The sequence below is a fragment of the Brassica rapa genome, chromosome A06 (assembly GCF_000309985.2).
Source record: "Brassica rapa cultivar Chiifu-401-42 chromosome A06, CAAS_Brap_v3.01, whole genome shotgun sequence".
NCBI classification, from domain to species: domain Eukaryota; kingdom Viridiplantae; phylum Streptophyta; class Magnoliopsida; order Brassicales; family Brassicaceae; genus Brassica; species Brassica rapa.
This window is the reverse complement of record NC_024800.2, coordinates 920,458-942,095: the sequence shown is the minus strand read 5'-3', so window position 1 is coordinate 942,095 and position 21,638 is coordinate 920,458. Positions and strand designations below refer to the sequence as shown.

General features: G+C 26.7%; 1 protein-coding gene and 2 long non-coding RNA genes across 3 annotated transcripts; all 3 read left to right on the top strand.

Moving 5' to 3' along the window:
* Positions 1 to 97: 97 nt before the first annotated feature.
* Positions 98 to 2,848, top strand: LOC103871143 (probable membrane-associated kinase regulator 1). Its single transcript, XM_009149373.3, has one exon. The coding sequence runs from the start codon at positions 1,607 to 1,609 to the stop codon at positions 2,423 to 2,425; it is 819 nt and encodes a 272-aa protein (XP_009147621.2). The 5' UTR covers positions 98 to 1,606; the 3' UTR covers positions 2,426 to 2,848.
* Positions 2,849 to 14,687: 11,839 nt separating this feature from the next.
* On the top strand, positions 14,688 to 16,938 carry LOC117125850. Its single transcript, XR_004448303.1, has 2 exons — positions 14,688 to 15,349; positions 15,697 to 16,938. It is a non-coding gene; the product is annotated as an uncharacterized LOC117125850 (long non-coding RNA).
* A 234-nt stretch (positions 16,939 to 17,172) lies between these two features.
* Positions 17,173 to 19,678, top strand: LOC117125846. The gene is made up of 2 exons (XR_004448296.1): positions 17,173 to 18,127; positions 19,120 to 19,678. It is a non-coding gene; the product is annotated as an uncharacterized LOC117125846 (long non-coding RNA).
* Positions 19,679 to 21,638: the final 1,960 nt, after the last annotated feature.

Genomic DNA, 21,638 nt, shown 5'->3' with positions numbered 1-21,638 from the left:
TTATTACACAACTCTTTGAGCATCTTGGACAGGACAGGCGTTAACCACACAAAGTTAATTTTCTCCCAATTACAGAATCATTAATAAGCCTGGGGGTTCATTAAACGTTAAGCAACGTCGAAGAGTCCAAAAATAAAGACAAGTAAATGATTATTAAGCATGGTTTTGTTAATCATATAAAATGTGGTCCGTAGCTAATCCCCTATAGAATGGGCCAACAATGTGTCCTAAAAGAAGACCCCAAAGAGAGACAAAAGCCACATAATGAGATCTTTGTCTTGAATTTTGCTTGAGTTTATTGCACTTTATTTTTCTTTATACGGAATGTGTATGTTTCCCTGAATAATATCATTTATCTTGGGCAAGCAAATTAGTTATTGGCTGGCACAAAAATTACAGTTCTGAATATAAATAAATGTAGTTAGTGTATTTTTAGTTTATGTGTTGAAATGGGTCAAGATTCTGGGTCAGTATCAACCAAGACTTCCAGGGTGTCTTGTGGTTTGTTCTAGATTTTTGCCTATAATCTCTTGAGTCGTTTGTTTGTTTTTCCTCTCGTCTCTAGAAGATGGTGTTTAGTTCTTGCCAGCTATAGTCTCCGGGAGTAATGGTTACTCGCCGGCTTAGGGTAACAAACTTGTTGTTCCTCCATGTTTTCAATCAACGAAGCTTTAGGGTTAAAAAATGATTATATGAGTTATTCAATTGATTTCTATATCTTTTTACTAAATCAAGTTAAAAAAATATAATTATTTTTAACACATAATTATTGTTTTTATTATTATTACAGTACTATCATCATCCATAAACACTAATAAGTTTTGTAGAAAATGTTAATAGATTAATAGATTCAAGAGGTTGAGTTGAAATATATTAAATAAAAAAAAAACTGATAGATTATTCTAAATAAACAACAGTAAATTAACAAGTAGACCATGTCTAAGTCTAGAGTCTAAACCACAAAATATAAATTTTAATTAATATATGAACTAAAGATTCCACTTGCATATGATACCAGTTAGATTACGAATAGAGATTTGTTTTCTCTTCTTCTTTTGGTTGTCTTTGTATATTTTTATATAAGCTTTTGTAAAAAGCCATTGCTGCTTTCTGCTGATAACTAATATTTTCGCAGACCGTGTGAGAACCTTCAGAGTTGCTTCAGATTTCAAAGAGAGAACGTGTCTCTGACCTTTACAATTCTAAAAAAAAGTTATCAAACACCATTACTTTAATAGATTATCAAAATAAATAAACAATAAACAAAGTTATACTACGAAACAGATTACCAAAAAAGAAAAAAGTTATACTACGAAACAGGGAGAGATAGATAATGCCTCGTGACTAAAAATCTAAAAGAGAGGAACATGTGGGATCGTTTAGGGATCCAAAACACTTTAAAGAGTTTAGACAATATCATGACACGAACACTACATCACTTGGATCACATTCTTTGGTTTGTCCCCACAAGAAGTCAAACACTGAGCTGGCAAGTCTCTGACTGCCGTACCCATGTCGCCACGTGCCCCGCTTCAAACTCCTTATATAAACACAAGTTAAAACTAATTAAACACATTCACTCACACACAAGTACACCGTCTTGCATATGGAGGACGACCGGAGAACTACCCCAAAGTCCGGCGAAAGAAGCCCGGATACATCGCCGGAGATGTCATCATCTGACTTTGAATTTGGATCGTTGACTCCTTCTTCCCCTTCCCATTCTGAACATTCTCCCGCCGATCACCTTTTTCTCAACGGCCGTCTATTACCACACACTTTTCCGATGACCCGTTCGGCGTCACGTACGACCAGCGAAAACACATTCCGGAGCGACAGCACGAGCAGCCGGAGTAGTGTTAGCAGCTGCAGCCCGACATCTTTTACTCCAAGAACAAGCACTTGCAGTGTCTTCAAAGAAGAGACCAATGTAACATGTTTTGGTTCTCGGTCTGAGAAGACTAGGAGCGTAAGGTCAGGGACTTGCGGCATGAGAAACATGTCATCCTCAATATTGGATTTAAAGAAGCCACCATCGAACAATGGTAAAAGAGTCAATACTACAACGACGAGTAGGCATTCATATATCCCCACGCAATGCAAGAGAAAGAAGGCGACGGAGATAGTGACGGCGCAGCTTTACGGGTCATATACGAGGCGGTGGCAGCATATAACTCCGGTGTTTAAAAGAGAAGGGTCGGTGAAAAGTAACGGAGGAGGGATTAAGGTTGGTGGAAGGAAGAAGAAGACGGCGAAGAAGAAGAAGAAGAAGGCAGAGGAGAGAAGAGGAAGTAAGTTAATGAAGTGGTGGAAGAGGGTTTTAAAAGCGGTGATGTTGGCTTGCAGGGAGTGTCATGCAATGGAGCCTAAACGAGTTGTTAATTATGATGCTGATGTGAAAGAGAAGATAACTAAATGTTCATGAACAATTGCATTGTGTGTGTTTTGTTTTTACCTATTTGCTTAATTTTTTTTCCCAATAAGAACAAATTAAGCGTAATTTCAAAAATTATATCTACTGGGTGTGACCCGCACAGTTTCAATGGAATGTGCTGACTAATATATATATATATATATATATATATATATATATATATATATATATATATATATATATATATATATATATCCTACCAATTTGGAGATTGCCTCGGAAGATGACGCTCCAATTGATCTCATGTACTGATATATGAAGATGGTTAAAAGAGGTTGGAACATTTGTTATTTCCATTTGTCTAAAGAATAACGATTTTATAATGGTTAGTCAACTAATTTATAGAATATATAAAATTTTACTAAACTAAATTATAAAAAATATTGAACGATGCTCATACACCATGAAAGAGAGTTAAACATACATTAATACAAAGGTAGAATGTGGTTAGAAATTTTATAACAACACTAAATATTATAGGCCTCAGATATAAACTATTAGTTGCATCCTACACTAATATATGATGATGTTGAAAGAGTTTTAGAGCCTTTGTTGTCTCCGTTTTTCAAGAAAATAGCGATTTTGTAGTGGTTATTCCACCGATTTAGTGAGTATTATGAAGTTTTATAAATTAATTGATAAAAAATTATAATGATTCTCATATACCACGAAAGAAAATTTAACATACATTAATACAAATGTAGAATGTGGTTAGAAATTTTAAAACAACACTAAAGATTATAGGGTTCAGTATATAAAACATTTACCAAAGACTATAGGGAATATATGAAATATTATTAAATTAATTTATTAAAAATTTGACGATGCTCATGTACCATTTGTCTAGTGAATAGCGATTTTATAGTGGCCAGTCCACTAATTTATAGAGTATATGAAGTTTTACTAAATTAACTTATAAAAAATATTAAACGATGCTCATGCACCATGAAAGAGAGTTTATCGTACATTAATACAAATGCAGAATGTGGTTAGAAATGTTAAAACCATACTAAAGATTATATGGTTCAATATATAAAGCATTTTGAGAAAATTTCAAAAAATATGAAAATATTAATGCATAGTTGCATTCTACACTAATATGATGATTTTGAAAGAGGTCTATAGTCTTTGTTGTCTCCGTTTTTCAAGAAAATAGCGATTTTGTAGTGGTTATTCCACCGATTTAGGGAGTATTATAAAGTTTTACTAAATTAATTGATAAAATATATAACGATTCCCATATACCATGAAAGAGAGTTTAACATATATTAATACGAATGTAGAATGTGGTTAGAAATTTTAATACAACACTAAAAAGTTTAGGCTTCAGTATATAGAGCGTTTAACGTAAAACTCAATATTTTGGTAGGGGGTTAACACATAGAATTTGAGAAAACTTAAAAAATATAACAATATTGTTTTAATGCATATCTGCCTCCTGTACTAATATATGGTGATGGTCAAGGAGGTTTAAAACCTTTTTTTTTCTTCATTTCTTAAGAGAATAGCTATTTGATAATGGTTAGTCCACTAACTTAGGGAGTATAAGAAATTTTACTAAATTATTTTATAAAAAACTTTAACGATGCTCATGTACCATGAAAGAGAGTTTAGAATACATTAATACAAATATAGAATGTGGTTAAAAATTTTAAAACAATACTAAAGATTATATGGTTGAGTATGTAAAGCTTTTACCAAAATTCAATATTTTTGTAGGGGTTAACACATAGATTTCGAGAAAATTTCAAAAAATATGGTAATATTGTTTTAATGTATAGTTGCATCATGTACTAACATATGTTGATGTTGAAAGAGGTTTGAAACCTTTGTTTTCTCCGATTTCAAGAAAATTGTCATTTTATAGTGGTTATTCCACCGATTTTGGAAGTATTAAGAAGTTTTACTAAATTAATTAATAAAGCATTATAACGATTCTCATATACCATGAAAGTTAGTTTACAATACAGTAATACAAATGTAGTATATGGTTAGAAATTTTAAAACAACACTAAAAAGTTTAGGCTTCAGTATATAGAGCGTTTAACGTAAAACTTAATATTTTCGTAGGGCCACACATAGATTTTAAGAAAAATTCAAAAATATAACAATATTGCTTTAATGCATAGTTGAATCATATACTAATAGATGGTGATGGTCAAAGAGGGTTGGAACCTTTGTTGTCTTTATTTCTCTAGAGAATAGCGATTTTATAATGGTTAGTCTACTAATTTAGGGAATATATGAAATTTTACTAAATTAATTTATAAAAAAATTAAACGATACTCATGTACGATGAATAGAGTTTAGCATAAATTAATACAAATATAGAATGTGGTTAGAAATTTTTAAAAACTACTAAAGAGTATATGGTTCAATATACAACTAAAATTCTATATTTTTGTAGGGGTTACACATTAATTTTGAGAAAATTTCAAAAATATGAAAATATTATTTTAATGCATAGTTGCATCATCTACTAACATATGATGATGTTGAAAGAGGGTTGGAGCCTCTATTATCTCCGTTTTTCAAGAAAATAACGATTTTATAATGGTTATTCTACTGATTTAGGGAATATTATGAAGTTTTACTAAATAAATTGATAAACAAATTATAACGATTCCTATATACTATGAAAGAGAGTTTAACATACCTTAATACAAATTTAGAATTTGGTTAGAAATTCTAAAACAACGTTAAAAAATTTAGGCTTCAGTATATAGAGCGTTTAACGTAAAACTCAAAATTTTTGTAGGAGGTTAACACATAAATTTTGAGAAAATTTCAGAAAATATAAAATATTGCGTTAATACATAGTTTCCTCCTGTACTAATATATGGTGATGGTCAAAGATGTTTGAAACCGTTGTTGTCTTCATTTCTCTAGAGAATAGAGATTTTATAATGGTTAGTCCACTAATTTAGGGAGTATATGAAATTTTACTAAATTAATTTATAAAAAAATTAAACGATGTTCATCTACCATGAAAGAGAGTTTAGCATATGTTAATACAAATGTAGAATGTGGTTATAAATTTTAAAACAACACTAAAGATTATAGGGTTCAGTATATAAAGCATTTACCAAAATTCATTATTTTTATAGGGGCTAACACATAGATTTTGAGAAAATTTCAAAATATATGACAATATTGTTTTAATGCATAGTTGCATTCTGCACTCACATATTATAATGTTGAAAGAGGTTTTGAGCCTTTGTTGTCTCTGTACAAGAAAATAGTTATTTTATAGTGGTTATTCCACTGATTGAAGTATTATGAAGTTTACTAAATTAATTAATAAAACAAATTATAACGATTCCCATATACCATGAAAGAGAGTTTAAAATACATTATCACATATGTAGAATATGGTTAGAAATTTTAAAACAACACTAAAAATTTTAGGCTTCAGTATATAGAGCGTTTAACATAAAACTCAATATTTTCGTAAGGGTTACCACATAGATTTTGAGAAAAATTCAAAAAATATAACAATATTGTTTTAATGTATAGTTGCCTTATGTACTAATATATGATTATGTTCAAAGAGGTTTGAAACCTTTATTGTCTCCATTTCCGTAGAAAATAGCGATTTTATAATGGTTAATCTATTAATTTAGGGAGTATATGAAATTTTACTAAATTAATTTATAAAAAAATTAAACGATGCTCATATACCATGAAAAAGAGTTTAGCATACATTAATACAAATGTGCAATATGACTAGAAATTTTAAAACAATACTAAAGATTATAGGGTTCATTATATAAAACATTTACCAAAATTCATTATTTTTGTAGGGGCTAACACATAGATTTAAAAAAAAAAAAATATATAACAATATTGGTTTAATGCATAATTGCCTCCTGTACTAATATATGATGATAGTCAAAAAGGTTAGAACCTTTGTTATCTCCATTTCTCTAGAGAATAACGATTTTATAATGGTTAGTTCACTAATTTAGGAAGTATATGAAGTTTTACTAAATTAACATATAAAAAATATTGAACGATCGTCATGCACCATTAAAGAGAGTTTAACATACATTAATACAAATATAAAATGTGGTTAGAAATTTTAAAACAGCATTAAAGATTATATGGTTCAGTATATAAAGCATTTACCAAAATTCATTATTTTTGTAGGGGTTGGTTAACACATAGATTTTGAGAAAACTTAAAAAAATATGACAATATTGTTTTAATACATAGTTGCATCCCGCACTAACATATTATGATGTTGAAAGAGATTTTGAGCCTCTGTTGTCTTCGTTTTTCAAGAAAATAGTTATTTTGTAGTGGTTATTCCACCGATTTTTGGAATATTATGAAGTTTTACTAAATTAATTAATAAAAAATATAACGATTCCCATATACTATGAAAGAGAGTTTAGAATACGTTAAAATAAATGTAGAATATCGTTAGAAATTTTAAAACAACACTAAAATTTTTAGGCTTCAGGATATAGAGCGTTTAACGTAAAACTCATTATTTTCGTAGGGGTTACCACATAGATTTTGAAAAAAAATCAAAAAATATAACAATATTTCTTTAATGCATAGTTGCCTTTCTGTACTAATATATGATGATGGTCAAAGAGGTTTGAAACCTTTATTGTTTTCATTTCTCTTGAAAATAGCGATTTTGTAATAGTTATTCCAGTAATTTAGGGAGTATAAAATTTTTTACTAAATTAATTATAAAAAAATTAAAAAATGCTCATGTACCATGAAAGAGAGTTTAACATACATTAATACAAATGTAGAATGTGGCTTAAAACCAACACTAAAGATTATAGAGTTCAATATATAAAGCATTTACTAAAATTCATTATTTTTGTAGGTGTTAACACATAGATTTTAAGAATATTTCAAAAAATATGACAATATTGTTATAATTCTAAGTTTCCTCATCCACTAACATATGATGATGTTGAAAGAGGTTTAGAGCCTCTGTTGTCGCCGTTTTTCAAGAAAATAACAATTTTATAGTGGTTATTCCACCGATTATGGAGTATTATGAAGTTTACCTAAATTAATTAATAAAAAATTATAACGATTCCAATATACCATGAAAGTGAATTTAAAATACAGTACTACAAATATAGAATAAGGTTAGAAAGTATAAAACAAAGTAAAACGTGTAGGCTTAGTTTATAGAGTGTTTAACGTAAAACTCAATATTTTCGTAGGGGTTACCACATAGATTTTGAGAAAAATTCAAAAAATATAACAATATCGTTTTAATGCATAGTTGTCTTATGTACTAAAATATGATGATGTTCAAAGAAGTTTGAAACCTTTATTGTCTTCATTTCCCTAGAAAATAGCGATTTTATAATGTTTAGTCCACTAATTTAGGTAGTACATGAAATTTTACTAAATTAATTTATAAAAAATTAAACGATACTCATGTAACATGAAAAAGAGTTTAGTATACATAATACAAATGTAAAATGTGGCTAGAAATTTTAAAACAACACTAAAGATTATGGGGTTCAATATATAAAGCATTTACCAAAATTTATTATTTTTGTAGGGGTTATAACACATAAATTTTGAGAAAATTTCAAAAATATGACAATATTGTTTTAATGCATAGTTGCATCATGCACTAACATATTATGATCTTGAAAGAGGTTTGGAGCCTCTGTTGTCTTTGTTTTTCAAGAAAACAACTATTTTATAGTGGTTATTCTAACGATTTTTGGAGTATTATGAAGTTTTACTAAATTAATTAATAAACAAATTATAACGATTCCTATATACCATGAAAGAGAGTTTAACATATATTAATACAAATGTAGAATATAGTTAGAAATTTTAAAACAACACTAAAATGTTTAGGCTTCCGTATATAGAGCGTTTAACGTAAAACTTAATATTTTTGTAGGGGTTACCACATAGATTTTGAGAAAAATTCAAAAAATATAACAAGATTGTTTTAATGCATAGTTGCCTCTTGTACTAATATATGATGATGGTCAAAGAGGTTTGAAACTTTTATTGTCTTCATTTCTCTAGAAAATAACGATTTAATAAAGGTTAGTCCACTAATTTAGGGAGCATATGAAATTTTACTAAATTAATTTTTAAAAAAAATAAACGATGCTCATGTACCATAAAAAGAGTTTAACATATATTAATACAAATGTAGAATGTGGATAAAATTTTTAAAACAATACTAAATATTATAGGGTTCAGTATATAAAGCATTTACCAAAATTTATTATTTTTGTAGGGGTTAACACATAACTTTTGAGAAAAATTCAAAAAATATATCAAAATTGATTTAATGCATAATTTTCTCATGTACTAATATATGATGATGGTCAAAGAGTTTTGGAACCATTGTTATCTCCATTTTCTAGAGAATAGCGATTTTATAAATGTTAGTCCACTAATTTAGGAAGTATATGAATTTTTTTTAATAAATTAATTTATAAAAAAAATTAAACGATGCTCATGTACCATGAAAAAGAGTTTAGCATACATAATAAAAATGTAGGGTTCAATATATAAAGTTTTAAAACAACACTTAAGAATATAGGGTTCAATATATAAAGTATTTACCAAAATACATTATTTTTGTAGAGGTTAAAACATAGATTTTGAGAAAATTTCAGAAAATATGACAATATTGTTTTAATGCATAGTTGCATCCTGCACTAACATATTATAATGTTGAAAGAGGTTTGGAGCATCTCTTGTCTCTGTTTTTCAAGAAAACAACTATTTTATAGTGGTTATTCCACCTATTTTTGGGGTATTATGAAGTTTTATTAAATTAATTAATAAAAAAATTATAACGATTCTCATATACCATGAAAAAGAGTTTAACATACATTAATAAAAATGTAGAATATGGTTAGAAAATTTAAAACAACACTAAAATGTTTAGGCTTCAATATATAGAGCGTTTAACGTAAAACTCAATATTTTCGTAGGGGTTACCACATAGATTTTGAGAAAAATTCAAAAAATATAACAAGATTTTTTTTAATGCATAGTTGCCTCCTGTACTAATATAGGATGATGGTCAAAGAGGTTTGAAACATTTATTGTCTTCATTTCTCTAGAAAATAGCGATTTTATAAAAGTTAGTCCACTAATTTAGGGAGCATATGAAATTTTACTAAATTTATTAAAAATAAATTAAACGATGCTCATGTACCATGAAAGAGAGTTTAGCATATATTAATACAAATGTGAAATATGGATAGAAATTTTAAAACAACACTAAAGATTATAGGGTTCAGTATATAAAGCATTTACCAAAATTTATTATTTTTGTAGGGATTAACACATAACTTTTGAGAAAAATTCAAAAAATATATCAATATCGATTTAATGCATAATTTCCTCAGGTACTAATTTATGATGATTGTCAAAGAAGTTTGGAACTTAGTTATCTATAATTTTCTAGAGAATAGCGATTTTTTAATGGTTAGTCCACTAATTTATGAAGTATATGAAATTTTACTAAATTAACTTATAACAAAATATTGAACGATCGTCATGCACCATTAAATAGAGTTTAGCAAACATTGTTACAAATTTAAAATGTGGTTAGAAATTTTAGTACAACACTAGAGATTATATGGTTCAGTATATAAAGCATTTACCAAAATTTAATATTTTTGTAAGGGTTAACACATAGATTTTGAGAAAATTTCAAAAAATATGACAATATTATTTTAATACATAGTTGCATCCTGCACTAACTTATGATGATGTCGAGAGAGGTTTGGAGCCTCTGTTGTCGCCGTTTTCCAAGAAAATAACGATTTTATAATGGTTATTCTAACGATTTTGGAATATTATGAAGTTTTACTAAATTAATTAATAAAAAATTATAACGATTCCCATATACCATGAAAGTGAGTTTAAAATACAGTAATAAAAATATAGAATATGGTTAGAAATATTATAACAACAATAAAAAGTTTAAGCTTCAGTATATTGAGCGTTTAACGTAAAACTCAATATTTTCGTAGGGGTTACCACATAGGTTTTGAGAAAAAAATCAAAAAATATAAAAATATTTCTTTAATGCATAGTTGTATTCTATACTAATATATGATGATGATCAAAAAGGTTTGAAACCTTTATTATCTTTATTTCTCTAGAAAATAACGATTTTATAATGGTTAGTCCACTAATTTAGAGATGTATGAAGTTTTACTAAATTAATTTATAAAAAAATTAAACGATGCTCATGTACCATGAAAGAGATTTAAGCATACATAAATACAGATGTAGAATGTGACTAGAAATTTTAAAACAACACTGAAGATTATAGGGTTCAGTATATAAAGCATTTACCAAAATTCATTATTTTTATAGGGGTTAACATATAGATTTTGAAAAAATTTCAAAAAATATGACAATATTGTTTTAATGCATAGTTGCATCATGCACTAATATATTATGATGTTGAAATAGGTTTAGAGCATTTGTTGTCTCCGTTTCCAAAAAATAGCTATTTTATAGTGGTAATTCCACCCATTTTTGTACTATTATGAAGTTTTACTAAATTAATTAATAAAAAATTTATAACGATTCTCATATACCGTGAAAGAGAGTTTAACACACATTAATACAAATGTAGAATATGGTTAGAAATTTTAAAACAACAGTAAAAAGTTTAGGCTTCAGTATATAGAGCGTTTAACGTAAAACTCAATATTTTCGTAGGGGTTACCACATAGATTTTGAGAAAAAATCAAAAAATATAACAAGATGGTTTTAATGTATAGTTGCCTCCTGTACTAATATATGATGATGGTCAAAGAGGTTTGAAATCTTTATTGTCTTCATTTCTCTAGAAAATAGCGATTCTATAAAGATTAGTCAACTAATTTAGGGAGCATATGAAATTTTACTAAATTAATTTTAAAAAAATTAAACGATGCTCATGTACCATGAAAGAGAGTTTACCATATATTAATACAAATGTGGAATGTGGATAGAAATTTTAAAATAACACTAAGGATTATATGGTTTAATATATAAAGCATTTACCAAAATTTATTATTTTTGTAGGGGTTAACACATAACTTTTGAGAAAAATTCAAAAAATATATCAATATCGATTTAATGCATAATTTTCTCATGTACTAATATATGATGATGGTCAAAGAGGTTTGGAACCTTTGTTATCTCTATTTTTCTATAGAATAGCGATTTTATAATGGTTATTCCACTAATTTAGGAAGTATATGAATTTTTACGAAATTAACTTATAACAAAATATTGAACGATCGTCATGCACCATTAAAGAGAGTTTAGCAAATGTTAATACAAATGTAAAATGTGGTTAGAAATTATAATACAACACTAGAGATTATATGGTTCAGTATATATAGCATTTACCAAAATTCAATATTTTCGTAAGGGTTAACACATAGATTTTGAGAAAATTTTAAAAATATGACAATATTATTTTAATACATAGTTGCATCTTGCACTAACTTATGATGATGTCGAGAGAGGTTTGGAGCCTCTGTTGTCGCCGTTTTCCAAAAAAAAAAACGATTTTATAATGGTTATATTATCTTTATTTCTCTAGAAAATAGCGATTTTATAATGGTTAGTCCACTAATTTAGAGATCTATGAAGTTTTACTAAATTAATTTATTAAACAATTAAACGATGCTCATGTACCATGAAAGAGATTTAAGCATACATTAATACAGATGTAGAATGTGGCTAAAAATTTTAAAACAACACTAAAGATTATAGGGTTCAGTATATAAAGCATTTACCAGAATTCATTATTTTTGTAGGGGTTAACACATAGATTTTGAGAAAATTTCAAAAAATATGACAATATTGTTTTAATGCATAGTTGCATCATGCACTAACATAATATGATGTTGAAAGAGGTTTGGAGTCTATGTTGTCTCCGTTTCCAAGAAAATAGCTATTTTATAGTGGTAATTCCACCCATTTTTGGAGTATTATGAAGTTTTACTAAATTAATTAATAAATAAATTATAGCGATTCTTATATACCATGAAAGAGAGTTTAACACACATTAATACAAATGTAGAATATGGTTAGAAAAATTAAAACAACACTAAAATGTTTAGGCTTCAATATATTGAGTATTTAATGTAAAACTTAATATTTTCATAGGGGTTACCACAGATTTTGAGAAAAATTCAAAAAAATAACAAGATTGTTTTAATGCATTGTTGCCTTCTGTCTAATATATGATAATTGTCAAAGAGGTTTAAAATCTTTATTGTCTCCATTTCTTTAGAAAATAGCGATTTTGTAATGGTTAGTCTACTAGTTTAGGGAGTATATGAAATTTTACTAAATAAATTTATAAAAAAATTAAATGATGTTCATGTACCATGAAAAAGAATTTATCATATATTAATACAAATGTAGAATGTGGCTAGAAATTTAAAAACAACACCAAAGATTATATGGTTCAGTATATAAAGCATTTACCAAAATTCATTATTTTTGTAGGGGTTAACACATAGATTTTGGGAAAAAATTAAAAAAATATAACAATATTGCTTTAATGCATAGTTGCTCAGGTACTAACATATGATTATTGTCAAATTGGTTTGGAACATTTGTTATTTCCATTTCTCTAAAGAATAGCGATTTTACAATGGTTAGTCCACTAATTTAGGAAGTATATGAAGTTTTACTAAATTAACTTATAAAAAATATTGAACGCTGGTCATGCACCGTTAAAGAGAGTTTAGCATACATTAATACAAATGGAGAATGTGGTTAGAATTTTAAAACAATACTAAAGATTATATGGTTCATTATATGAAGCATTTACGAAAATTCAATATTTTTGTAAGGGTTAACACATAGATTTTGAGAAAATTTCAAAAAATATGATAATGTTTTTTACTGCATAGTTACATCCAGCACTAACTTATGATGATGTTTGAAGAGGTTTGGAGCCTCTATTGTCGCCGTTTTACAAGAAAATAACGATTTTATATTGGTTATTCCAATTATTTTGGGGTATTATGAAGTTTTACTAAATTAATTAATAAAAAATTATACCGATTCCCATATACCATGAAAGTGAGTTTAAAATTGGTAATACAAATATAGAATATGGTTAGAAATTTTAAAACAACAGTAAAAATTTATGATTCAGTATATAGAGCGTTTAACGCAAAACTCAATATTTTCGTAGGAGTACATAGATTTTGAAAAAAATTCAAAAAATATAAAAATATTACTTTAATGCATAGTTAGCTTTGTACTAATATATGATGATACTCAAAGAGGTTTGGAACCTTTATTGTCTTCATTTCTCTAAAAATAGCGATTTTATAATGGTTAGTGCACTAATTTTGAGATATATGAAATTTTACTAAATTAATTTATAAAAAAATTAAACGATGCTCATGTACCATGAAAGAAAGTTTAGCATACATAATACAAATGTAGAATGTGACTAGAAATTTTAAAACAACTCTAAAGAATATAGGGTTCAATATATAAAACATTTACAAAAATTCATTATTTTTGTAGATGTTAAAACATAGATTTTGAGAAAATTTCAAAAAATATGACAATATTGTTTTAATGCATAGTTGCATCCTACACTAACATATTATGATGTTGAAAGAGGTTTGGAGCCTATGTTGTCTCTGTTTTTCAAGAAAACAACTATTTTATAGTGGTTATTCCACCTATTTTTGGAGTACTATGAAGTTTTACTAAATTAATTAATAAAAAAATTATAACGATTCTCATATACCATGAAAGAAAGTTTAACATACATTAATAAAAATGTAGAATATGGTTAGATAATTTAAAACAACACTAAAATGTTTAGGCTTCAGTATATATAGCGTTTAACGTAAAACTCAATATTTTCGTAGGGGTTATCACATAGATTTTGAGAAAAATTCAAAAAAATATAACAAGATTGTTTTAATGCATAGTTGCCTCATGTACTAATATATGATGATGGTCAAAGAGGTTTGAAACCTTTATTGTCTTCATTTCTCTAGAAAATAGCGATTTTATAAAGATTAGTCCACTAATTTAGGGAGCATATCAAATTTTACTAAATTAATTTTTTAAAAACAATAAACGATGCTCATGTACCATGAAAGAGAGTTTAGCATATATTAATACAAATGACGTCAAAAAAAAATATCAATACAAATGTAGAATGTAAAGTTCAGTATGTAAAGCATTTACCAAAATTTATTATTTTTGTAGGGGTTAACACATAACTTTTGAAAAAAAATCAAAAAATATATCAATATTGATTTAATGCATAATTTCCTCATGTACTAATATATGATGATGGTCAAAGAGGTTTGTAACCTTTGTTATCTCCATTTTCTAGAGAATAGTGATTTTATAATGGTTATTCCACTAATTTATGAAGTATATGAAGTTTTACTAAATTAACTTATAAAAAATATTGAACGATCGTCATGCACCATTAAAGAGAGTTTAGCAAACGTTAATACAAATGGAGAATGTGGTTAGAATTTTAAAACAATACTAAAGATTATATGGTTCAGTCCACTAATGGTTAGTCCACTAATTTAGAAAGTATATGAAGTTTTACTAAATTAACTTATAAAAAATATTGAACAATCGTCATGCACCATTAAAGAGAGTTTAGAAAACGTTAATACAAATGGAGAATGTGGTTAGAATTTTAAAATAATACTAAATATTATATGATTCAGTATATAAAGCATTTACCAAAATTCAATATTTTTGTAGGGGTTAACACATAGATTTTGAGAAAAATTCAAAAAATATGACGATATTGTTTTAATGCATAGTTGCATCATGCACTAACTTATGATGATGTTGAAATAGATTTGGAGGCTCTATTGTCCCCGTTTTTCAAGAAAATAACGATTTTATAATGGTTATTCCACCGATTTTGGGGTATTATGAAGTTTTATAAATTAATTAATAAAAAATTATACCGATTCCCATATACCATGAAAGTGAGTTTAAAATCGGTAATACAAATATAGAATATGGTTAGAAATTTTAAAACAACAGTAAAAAGTTTAGGTCTCCGTATATAGAGCGTTTAACGTAAAACTCAATATTTTCGTAGGAGTTACCACATAGGTTTTGAGAAACATTTAAAAAATATAACAATATTTCTTTAATGCATAGTTGCTTTTTATACTAATATATGATGATGATCAAAAAGGTTTGGAACCTTTATTATCTCTATTTCTCTAGAAAATAGCAATTTTATAATGGTTAGTCCACTAATTTAGAGATCTATGAAGTTTTACTAAATTAATTTATAAAAAAATTAAACGATGCTCATGTACCATGAAAGATATATTAGCATACTTTAATACAGATGTAGAATGTGGCTAGAAATTTTAAAACAACGTTGAAGATTATAGGGTTCAGTATATAGAGCATTTACCAAAACTCATTATTTTTGTAGGGGTTAACACATAGATTTTGAAAAAAATTCAAAAAATATGACAATATTTTTTTAATGCATAGTTACATCATGCACTAACATATTATGATGTTGAAAGAGGTTTGGAGCCTCTGTTGTCTTCGTTTCCAAAAAATAGCTATTTTATAGTGGTAATTCCACCCATTTTTGGAGTATTATGAAGTTTTACTAAATTAATTAATAAATAAATTATAATGATTTCCATATACCGTGAAAGAGAGTTTAACACACAATAATACAAATGTAGAACTTATAAATTTTAAAATAACACTAAAATTTTTGGGCTTCAGTAAATAGAGCGTTTAACATAAAATTCAATATTTTCGTAGGGGTTACCACATAGATTTAAAAAAATATAACAATATTGCTTTAATGTATAGTTGCCTCCTGTACTAATATATAATAATTTTCAAAGAGGTTTAAAATCTTTATTGTTTTCATTTCTTTAGAAAATAGCGATTTTGTAATGGTTTGTCTACTAGTTTAGGGAGTATATGAAATTTTACTAAATCAATTTATAAAAACATTAAACGATGCTCATGTGCCATGAAAAAGAATTTATCATATATTAATACAAATATAGAATGTGGCTAGAAATTTTAAAACAACACTAAAGATTATATGGTTCAGTATATAAAGCATTTACCAAAATTCATTATTTTTGTAGTGGTTAACACATGGATTTTGAGAAAAATTCAAAAAATATAACAATATTGCTTTAATGCATAGTTGCTTCATGTACTAATATATGATGATGGTCAAAGAGTTTTGGAACCTTTGTTATCTCCATTTCTCTTGAGAACAACAATTTTTAAAAGGTTAGTCCAATAATTTAGGCAGTATATGAAGTTTTACTAAATTAACTTATAAAAAATATTGAACGATGGTCATGCACTATTAAGTAGAATTTAACATACATTAATACAAATGGAGAATGTGGTTAAAATTTTAAAACAATACTAAAAATTATATGGTTCAGTATATAAAGCATTTACCAAAATTCAATATTTTTGTAGGGGTTAACACATAGATTTTGAGAAAAATTCAAAAAATATGACAATATTGTTTTAATGCATAGTTGCATCATGCACTAACTTATGATGATGTTGAAATAGATTTGGAGGCTCTGTTGTTGCCGTTTTTCAAGAAAATAACGATTTTATAATGGTTATTCCTCCGATTTTGGGGTATTATGAAGTTTTACTAAATTAATTAATAAAAAATTATACCGATTCCCATATACCATGAGAGTGAGTTTAAAATCGGTAATACAAATATAGAATATGGTTAGAAATTTTAAAACAACAGTAAAAAGTTTAGGTTTCCGTATATAGAGCGTTTAACGTAAAACTCAATATTTTCGTAGGGGTTACCACATAGGTTTTGAGAAACATTTAAAAAATATAACAATATTTCTTTAATGCATTTTTGCTTTTTATACTAATATATGATGATGATCAAAAAGGTTTGAAACCTTTGTTGTCTCCATTTCTCTAAAGAATAGTGATTATATAATGGTTAGTCCACTAATTTAGGGAATATGTGAAGTTTTACTAAATTAAGTTATAAAAAATATTGAACGATGATCATGCACCATGAAAGAGAGTTTAGCATACATTAACAAAAATGTAGAATGTGGCTAGAAATTTAAAACAACACTAAAGATTATAGGGTTCAGTATATAATGCATTTACCAAAATTCATTATTTTGTAGGGGTTAACACATAGATTTTAAAAAAAATTCAAAAAATACAACAATATTGTTTAATGCATAGTTGCCTCATGTACTAATATATTATGATGGTCAAAGAGGTTTGGGACCATTGTTATCTGCATTTCTCTAGAGAATAACGATTTTTTAATGGTTAGTCCACTAATTTATGAAGAATATGAAGTTTTACTAAATTAACTTGTAAAAACTATTGAACGATGATCATGCACCATTAAAGAGAGTTTAGCATACATTAATACAAATGTAGAATGTGGTTAGAATTTTAAAACACCACTAAAGATTATAGGGTTCAGTATATAAAGGATTTACAAAAATTAATTATTTTTGTAGGGGTTAACACATAGATTTTGAGAAAAATTCAAAAAATATAACAATATTGCTTTAATGCATAGTTACCTTCTGTACTAATATATGATGATGGCCAAAGGGGTTTGAAACTTTTATTGTCTTCATTTCTCTAGAAAATAGCGATTTTATAATGGTTAATTCACTAATTTAGGGAGTATATGAATTTTTACTAAATTAATATATAAAAAATTAGAATGTGGCTAGAAATTTTAAAACAACACTAAAGATTATAGGTTCAATATATAAAGCATTTAGCAAAATTTATTATTTTTGTAGGGTTAACACATATATTTTGGAAAAAAATCAAAAAAATATAACAATATTGCTTTAATGCATAGTTGCCTCTGGTACTAATATATGATGATTGTGAAAGAAGTTTGTAATATTTGTTATTTTCATTTCTCTAGAGAATAGTGATTTTTTAATGGTTAATCCACTTATTTAGGAAGTATATGAAGTTTTACTAAATTAACTTATAAAAAATATTGAACGCTGGTCACACACCATTAAAGAGAGTTTAGCATACACTAATACAAATGGAGAATGTGGTAAGAATTTTAAAACAATACTAAAAATTATATGGTTCAGTATATAAAGCATTTACGAAAATTCAATATTTTTGTAAGGGTTAACACATAGATTTTGAGAAAATTTCAAAAAATATAAAATTATTTTTTAATGCATAGTTGCATCCAGCACTAACTTATGATGATGTTTGAAGAGGTTTGGAGCCTCTGTTGTCGCCGTTTTACAAGAAAATAACGATTTTATATTGGTTATTCCACTGATTTTGGAGTATTATGAAGTTTTACTAAATTAATTAATAAAAAAATATAACGATTCACATATACCATGAAAGTGAGTTTAAAATACAGTAATACAAACACAGACTATGGTTTGAAATTATAAAACAACAGTAAAAAGTTTAGGATTCAGTATATAGAGCATTTAACGCATAACTCAATATTTTCGTAGTGGGTTACCACATAATTTTTGAGAAAAATTCACAAAATATAAAAATATTGCTGTAATGCATAGTTAGCTTTTGTACTAATATATGATGATGGTCAATGAGGTTTGGAACCTTTATTGTCTTTATTTCTCTAGAAAATAGCAATTTTTAATGGTTAGTCCACTAATTTAGAGATATATGAAATTTTACTAAATTAATTTATAAAAAAAATAAATGATGCTCATGTACCATGAAAGAAAGTTTAGTATACATTAATACAAATGTAGAATGTGGCTAGAAATTTTAAAACAACACTAAAGATTATAGGGTTCAATATATAAAACATTTACCAAAATTCATTATTCTTATAGGGGTTAACACATATATTTTGAGAAAATTTCAAAAAATATGACAATATTGTATTAATGCATAGTTGCATCATTCACTAACATATTATGATGTTGAAAGAGGTTTGAGCCTCTGTTGTCTCCGTTTTTCAAGAAAATAGCTATTTTATTGTGGTTATTCCACCCATTTTTGGAGTATTATGAAGTTTTACTAAATTAATTAACTAAAAAAATTATAATGATTCTCATATACCATGAAAGAGAGTTTAACATACATTAATACAAATGTAGAAAATGGTTAGAAATTTTAATACAACACTAAAATGTTTAAGCTTCAATATATAGAGCGTTTAACGTAAAACTCAATATATTTGTAGGGGTTACCACATAGATTTTGAGAAAAATTCAAAAAACATAAAATATTGCTTTAATGCATAGTTAGCTTTTGTACTAATATATGATGATGGTCGAAGAGGTTTGGAACCTTTATTGTCTTCATTTCTCTAGAAAATAGCAATTTTATAATGGTTAGTCCACTAATTTAGGGAGTATTTGAAATTTTACTAAATTAATTTATAAAAAAAAATAAACGATGCGCATGTACCATGAAAGAGAATTTATCATATATTAATACAAATGTAAAATGTGATTAGAAATTTTAAAACAACACTAAAGATTATAGGGTTCAGTATATAAAGCATTTACAAAAATTCATTATTTTTTTAAGGGTTAACACATATATTTTGAGAAATATTCAAAAAATATGACAATATTGTTTTAATGTATAGTTGCATCCTGCAATAACATATTATGATGTTGAAAGAGGTTTGGAGCCTTTGTTGTCTCCGATTTTCAAGAAAATATCTATTTTATAGTAGTTATTCCAGTGATTTTTGGATTATTATGAAGTTTTAGTAAATTAATTGATAAAAAATTATAATGATTCCCATATACCATGAAGAGAGTTTAACATACATTAATACAAATTTTGAATGTGGATAGAAATTTTAAAACAATAGTAAAAAGTTTAGGTTTCAGTATATAGAGTGTTTAACATAGTATACGTTTAACGTTTAACGAAAAAATCAATAATTTTTGAGAAAAATTAAAAAATATAATAATATTGCTTTAATGCATAGTTGCCTCCTGTACTAATATATGATGATGGTTAAAGAGGTTTGAAACCTTTGTTGTCTCCATTTCTCTAAAGAATAGTGATTTTATAATGGTTAGTCCACTAATTTAGGGAATATATGAAGTTTTACTAAATTAAGTTATAAAAAATATTGAACGATGATCATGCACCATGAAAGAGAGTTTAGCATACATTAACACAAATGTAGAATGTGGCTAGAAATTTTAAAGCAACACTAAAGATTATATGGTTCAGTATATAATGCATTTACCAAAATTCATTATTTTTGTAGGGGTCAACACATAGATTTTGAGAAAATTCAAAAAATACAACAATATTGCTTTAATGCATAGTTGTCTCATGTACTAATATATGATGATGGTCAAAGAGGTTTGGAACCTTTGTTATCTCTATTTCTCTAAAGAATAGCGATTTTTAATGGTTATTCAACTAATTTAAGATGTATATGAAGTTTTACTAAATTAACTTATAAAAAATATTGAACGATGGTAATGCACCATTAAAGAGATTTTAGCATACATTAATACAAATGGAGAATGTGGTTAAAATTTTAAAATAATACTAAAGATTATATGGTTCAGAATATAAAGCATTTACCAAAATTTAATATTTTTGTAGGGGGGGTTAACACATAGATTTTGAGAAAATTTCAAAAAATATGACAATATTTTTTTAATGCATAGTTGCATCATTCACTAACTTATGATGATGTTGAAAGAGGTTTGGAGCCTCTGTTATCGCATTTTTCAAGAAAATAACGATTTTATAGTGCTTATTCCACCGATTTTGGAGTATTATGAAGTTTTACTAAATTAATTAATAAAAAATTATACCGATTCCCATATACCATGAAAGTTAGTTTAAAATACAGTAATATAAATATATAATATGGTTAGAAATTTTAAAACAACAGTAAAAAGTTTAGGCTTCAGTATATAGAGCGTTTAACGTAAAACTCAATATTTTCGTAGGGGTTACCACATAGATTTTAAGAAAAATTCAAAAAATATAGCAATATTGCTTTAATGCATAGTTGTCTCATGTACTAATATAGGATGATGGCCAAAGAGGTTTGGAACCTTTGTTATCTCCATTTCTCTAAAGAATAGTGATTTTATAATGGTTAGTCCACTAATTTAGGGAATATATGAAATTTTACTAAATTAACTTATAAAAAATTTTGAACGATGATCATGCACCATGAAAGAGA